The 6,640-nt window shown below is 37.3% G+C and overlaps 1 protein-coding gene across 1 annotated transcript; it reads left to right on the top strand.

Moving 5' to 3' along the window:
* On the top strand, nt 1–1,867 carry LOC131430620 (mitochondrial import receptor subunit TOM40 homolog 1-like). Its single transcript, XM_058595725.1, has 2 exons — nt 1–785; nt 1,082–1,867. The coding sequence occupies exons 1-2, from the start codon at nt 234–236 to the stop codon at nt 1,502–1,504; spliced, it is 975 nt and encodes a 324-aa protein (XP_058451708.1). The 5' UTR covers nt 1–233; the 3' UTR covers nt 1,505–1,867.
* Nucleotides 1,868–6,640: the final 4,773 nt, after the last annotated feature.

Genomic DNA, 6,640 nt, shown 5'->3' with positions numbered 1-6,640 from the left:
ACTTCTGTCAAAGTAAATATCGGTGTTTTTTCTCAAACGAAGTCCATGCATTTCGAGATTTGATTACTCGAACCCGTGTTTTTCTTATATCTAGAATTAAGAGTGCGTTATCATTTGCGTAATCAATGCAACAATAATTTTTTTCGTCTGTTTCTCTCGAAGCAAACCACATTAGATTTATAAATTCCCGCAGTGACCTCGGTATCAATTGCATCTACGATCACCTAACCAACATGGGAAATGTGTTGGCTGCTTCGAAACCAATCGCAGGCGGTAGTCTACCGCCTCCGTCACCAGCAGAAACAGTAAAAATCAGTGCAGTATCTGATACAGAGAAACCTCTAGAGAATCCTGGAACGCTGGAAGAATTGCATAAAAAGTGCAAAGATGTGATGCCCGCCAACTTTGAAGGAGCCAAACTGATGATCAACAAGGGTTTGAGTAATCATTTCCAGGTATCGCACACGATCAACCTGACCTCGACAAACACCAGTGGATACCGTTTCGGGGCGACCTATGTAGGTACCAAACAAACTTCTCCCACGGAAGCGTTTCCGGTAATACTGGGCGACATTGACCCTGCCGGGAATTTGAACGCCAATGTCATACATCAGCTGGCACCAAATGTGCGCTGCAAGTTTGCATCGCAAATTCAGAATAATAAAGTCACTGCCGCTCAACTAACTACAGATTACAAAGGGCAAGATTTCACCGCAACGTTGACAGCGGGCAACCCGAATATAATCAATAATTCCGGCGTGTTGGTGGCGCACTATTTACAGTCGGTAAGTATTCTGCAACTTCTCGAATGAATTCATAGAAAAATGTTAGAATATAGAACGCTCATTCATTATTATGTTTTTGAGGCATAACAATACAATTAGAGCTACTTAATTATAGAATATTTTCTATAAAACTATACAATTATCTTTTATTCGTAATTCGTATAGACATTTAATGGCACTTGATTTCAATACAAACTGCGAAACATTTTATTTATATGAATATTCAACATTAACTAGAGTTGCATTATCATAGCTTAGCACAGTTTAACTTAACATTTCTCCCGTTTTCATTATAGGTAACCAACCAGTTGTCACTCGGAGGAGAACTTGCCTACCAGTACGGTATGGCCGTACCTGGGGGCCAAATTGCAATCGTATCTGCTGCAGCCCGTTACTCAACCGAACTCTCAACATGGTCCGGTACGATCGGCCTTGCCGGAATACATCTATGCTATTACCAAAAAGCTAGTGAGCAACTACAATTAGGTATTGAAGTAGAGACCAATTTTCGAATGCAAGAAGCCGTAGCGACGATCGGCTATCAAATCGATCTACCAAAATCTGAGCTTATATTCCGGGGAATGGTAGATAGCAATTGGTCTGTGGCAGCTGTACTGGAAAAAAAACTACAACCACTGCCATTCACATTTGCATTGAGTGGCATTTTAAATCATACCAAGAATCAGTTCCGGCTAGGATGTGGTTTGATAATTGGCTAGAAAGCATTTGTTCAGCTATTCAAGCAGAGCAAGACGTTGGTGCAAAGAACAAGCATTTTTAGGAGCCCGTGAAAATTTCCTATGTTCAAGGAAACAACAAGAAATTATTGGAAAAGAATGTTAGTCTATTAGCTTATAAAATTGATCATATTAAAATATAAAACAATAGCTGAAAGAATATGACAAAGACCTTTAAAATGAATAAAAAAGTTATGCGCTTAATCACACAAAGATTTGATTTGTTCAGACATTTCTTTTTGAAGCTCGTGATACTGATAGCAACTATTATTTCTTGAACAATTGTCGATACGAACTATAACTTGCCATAGTAACTGTTCCTTCAAATAAAATACTTCAAGCATGTCCAAACAGTTTCAACCTGAGAAAGAAAATTGGTCCCAAGACTGGTCCTGTACAAGATTCGATTTAAAAATCGACGAACATCTGCACTTAAAATTCTTCACGTTTGAACTAAAGTCTCAGAGCATAGAACCGTCTAAAGGAAACGATACTGTAATACAGAGCCGTGATGAGGGTGGGGCGACCGCATCGGGCACCAATATCCAGGGGCGCTAAAAATGATGGAGTTGGTAAAAATTCAAAGTAAGTTCATCAAAACTTAATTTCCAACGATTTTTAACCGGGAAAATTTCAACTAGAACCGCTACTCGGCAACGGCCGTAACAAATAATTTTCATAAGCAAGAGATGCCTTCTTCTCGATTGTGTATGTAAACTTAGGCCTACTAAAATTCAAATTCTCAGAGAATTTTGAAAACTTCAGTTTGATTAAGGACATTTTTCGTGATTTATTTTAGCATAATAAGGTCTCCCTTTTACCAAAAATTAGATTTTGGGGATCATTTTTAAAAATTTGCTATTGGGCGGTACGAATTTAATCAAATGTGCGTGTGCAGAGATATCTGTACTACTATTCACTGCGCTTGTATCGCACATTTTGACGTAAGACTATGGCTTTGCTTTATGTATAGCAGTACGAATTAAAAATACGGAAAATAAATCGTGTTCAGTGTTCTGCTGATTTTTCGCAATCGAGGTGCAGAACAACTATGACCATCGAGTGCTGGATGATTTTGATCAGGGGTAATATTATGTATCCAAGTCGCATCGATTTGTCCGTACAAGCGTTTGTACAAAAAGTCTTTGGTTTCAAGAAATGGCGTGGGCATACAACCTCTTATCATAAATATAAACAAACTAACGGCACGTTTAAGGAAATTCATAATTCTGACAGAAATTCTTAAAATATAGGATAGGAAATAATGATATAAGGAATACAAAAATTAACTGCTACCTAAGAGCAAAACTGGAAGTTTTATATGGGCGATCTATAACAGCAATAGAACTGAAACAAACGTATCCCCAGCCAGCCGTTCTAGTTTTATTTATTCGAACAGTTCTAATGTCAAATTTAAAACTGGTATGCATTGCCGTTTTTTTCTATATTTTAAACACAAGTAAAACGCGGCTGGGGCTGCCTGTTTATTTTGGTATAATCTCCGGAATGAAATTTTCAAACTGACATAAATTTTGCATCTAGAACTAGAACACTCCTGAACATGCCCTTAAAATATAAGGACATATTCAGACGTGTTCTAGTTCTAGATGCATAGTTTATATCAGTTTTAATCTTTAAACCTGAAATTATAACAAGACAAACTGGTAGCACAGACTAACAGACAGGACACTCAAATTTGATTCTTCAATCATTTTAACGGTCATTTCGAATATTCCATTATTTGGGACAGTACTCACATGTGTCATGATGGCGCCACGTTACCCTATCAAAAACATCATGTCTGTCATCTAGACTGTCTTTATTTTTTTCATTTACCAACAGAGTTGCCATTCATACAGAATTACCTGTAATGTATTGATTTGTATACGTCCATGCGAATTTCATGCAGGATACAGATTTAATACATATTGCCAAAGATAAACTGAAGATTACAATGTTCCATACGTTTCATTGAAAAATGTTGGGTCAGTAATCGTGAACCAGTTGGTTCAGTAATAATGTAATTTTATTGACCCTCCGTTAACAAGCGTCGACTAGTTCCGACAAAATGCCATGGAAACAATACAAGTTAGAAAGGAAGCACACATATGTTTACATTCAGCATATAATGATTTCTTGCCACAACTGATGCTTCATGGGATGAGGCTATAACAAACTAAATAAATTCTAGACAATGGTTCTAAGTAGTTTTCACTTTCTTATTCTAAGAATCACTGATATAAAGCGAAATTTCTCAATATCGTTCATACTGTAACTTGATATTTTTCCAAACATAAACAATCATTGTCATAGTTACGACGCATCTAGTGATCAGACACTTGTTGTTTTGCTTCAAAATACTCAAATTGACAGTGAACCGAGCTCATCGAGGGGTCCTATTCAAATGATACCTAAGAAATCGCAGACTACTCTATCTTGAGTTTATCTTTGATATTGCCTAAACTATATACATAATTGCGCCTACTTCTCATCCTCCAACTCAATAAAAAATCGAACCCGTTTCGTTACAATATTTACTTGCTTCTGGTCTGCCGCCACTTAATTTCGGGTGAAAACTACCAACACAATAAAAAATAGTCTAGATGAACAAATTTGAGTCGAATAAATGGTTACCCTCCAACATCAAGAAAAAGTTAAATATATTATCAACGTAATCCAATAAATCATTGTGACGATTCATTTTCAAATATTTTGATGAAATCAGGCATCCCTGCAAGCAGCTGATCGGTGTTGACAAACGAGGGGAAACCAACTAGTAAAAAAACTTTTACATAACACAAGGGGTGTACAGATAGTAAATAGTTCGCGCAGTACAATATAGGTGGAACTAGTGCATCACGAAAAATAATTTTTATTAGAATTTACTCATACTGTCATGTCTGTTAGTCTGTGCTGGTAGCCCAAGCAGCGTTTTACTAGTGTTTCAAAAAATAAAAAAAATAGAACGCCGATGTATACCAGTTTTAAATTTGGCAGTAGAACTATTCGAAGAAATAAAACTATAACGGCTTGCGGAAGATACGTTTGTTCCAGTTTCAGTTCTATTATATATCTCTCATATAAAACTTCCAGCTGCTGAATTTGCTCTAACACTCAAGACTGCTAGAACTATTTACTAAAATTAAAAACGACTTGGGACAACCTTACGGAAAAATAAAATAATGTATGTTCGTCTTCATAGTATTTGTTTAAAAATGGGTGGGGGCGAATATTTTTGAGTTCGCCTCGGGCGCAAGAAACCCTCACTACAGCTCTGCTGTCATATGTAATGGCATGGTACACTGATAAAAATGTGCACGATCGATTCATATGTAAATAGCACTTCAATTTAATATGATTTTCAAATCAATACACAACCAAAGCGATTTGTTTTAAGATTTCATGTACGAACGCACTGAGACGCAAGATCAGATTATTTTTCACTTTGCTTTGATGTGTTTTTTCTTTGGATGTGATGTGTTTTGCTGTTTTTTTTTATTTAAAAGATATTTTTTATTCAGGCCTATTTGCGTACAAGCATTACGTGGCCGATTGAGCCGATTTTTTAAATATTTTTTTTTGTTGGATCTCGTTCTCACCCTTTTTCTAGGGGGAGAGAAGCTTCCATTTCCCTCCTGCGAAGATTGAGGGGCACTTCGTAATGGGATTTAAGGCAGTGATACCGAAACGATTACGTGAAAACGCAATAAACGTTTACAACTTTTATTACGAACTTAACTGGTTAAAGATTAGATTTGGAGTGAAAAGAAAATGGCGCGCACTCGTTGCACTCGCTTGCAGTTTGACAGCCGATACTGAGAGGGGTCCGCCCATCTGGTCGAAACATCAGTGTAGGATATAGCTAATCCCAACACTTCGTTCGTGGTTCGTCTCGTCATCCATTGCCACATCGATGGTATTGTTGTCGATTTTCGTCTTCTTTTCGTTGCTAGTTGCTGTAGATGCACCTTGTTGTATATTGGTTGCAATTGCTGGTTGGTTGGAGGGTAAGTTGTTAACTGCAGCCACTGTACTTTGTTCTATAGAGGATACTGATGGTTTCGTTGAAGGGGATGCTTCATTGTTGTTGGCGGCTGTCACAGATGTACTGGGGTTGCTTGGGGTTTGTGTGAAGGAAGCACCGTTGTCCTTTGGTGTAGTTGTCTCCTTGTCCAGTTTATCACATGGCTTACCGTAGTGAACAGCTTTTTGGCAATATTGACATGTGGCCATCTGATTGTCATAGGTAACAAGTGTTATGCACGGAATTCTTGTATCTTGACCGAAAATCACATAAGAAGGTATAGGCCTCTTCAAGTGTATGCGTAATAAACGTACGCAATTTAGAATACCGGGGAAAAAATTCTTCCACTCTCCTTTTTCGATAGAGAGAATCTCTCCGTATTGGGACATAGTTTTGCGAATATAAGAATCGGTGACGCTTAAGTGAAGATCATGCATACGCACTTCTATAGCACTATCATCCATATATACTGGAATGTTGTACTTAATGTTCTCGTGCTCCACATAGTGCACATTGTTATTGTCTTTTGCGAATTGAATTGCATCCAACTCTTTATAAAACTGAATGTAAACAACATTATTCGTCTTATTGCATTGAAGTAAATGCACACGTTTAATGTCAAGGTGCGTTTGCTCCTTAAGCAAACCTTCAAGTTCTCGTATCGAAGGTCAAATTTTGCACTGCCTGAAGTCAACAACAATTGTATTCTTTCGTGTCGGCGGTAGCTTTTGTTCGTTTGATTCACTCATTTCGAGGACTATTGTTCACTACACAATACTGTACTTGGTTTCTTCTGTCCCGAACGTAAGATGAGATGTAAAACCGAACTGTGTTTTTCTATTGAATCGAACTACACATGTTATATACTACATATTCTAGTTAATATAAGTACAGCACAAATGTATGTGCAAAACACTTGATTCGGTAAACCGTGTTTCAATTGAAATCTATATGGCAAATAATATGACACGATATATCTTATCGTTTTGATGTTTTGATTTCAATGTATAGAACTACACTTTCCATTCTTGGAGGCGTAGCCAAGAAAACGGACTTCCATTTCTCTACTGTTTAGCATAACTTCTGAAAGTACA

Source organism: Malaya genurostris, chromosome 2, assembly GCF_030247185.1.
Source record: "Malaya genurostris strain Urasoe2022 chromosome 2, Malgen_1.1, whole genome shotgun sequence".
Lineage (NCBI taxonomy): Eukaryota > Metazoa > Arthropoda > Insecta > Diptera > Culicidae > Malaya > Malaya genurostris.
The sequence above is the reverse complement of the archived record's forward strand: the minus strand, read 5'-3'. Positions and strand labels throughout refer to the sequence as shown.

Bases quoted from the DNA above. Each gene is read 5' to 3' on its own strand.
- LOC131430620 (XM_058595725.1), top strand. From the start codon at position 234: ATGGGAAATGTGTTGGCTGCTTCGAAACCAATCGCAGGCGGTAGTCTA. The intron at 786-1,081 runs GTAAGTATTCTG...TTTTCATTATAG, and splicing joins TGGCGCACTATTTACAGTCG to GTAACCAACCAGTTGTCACT.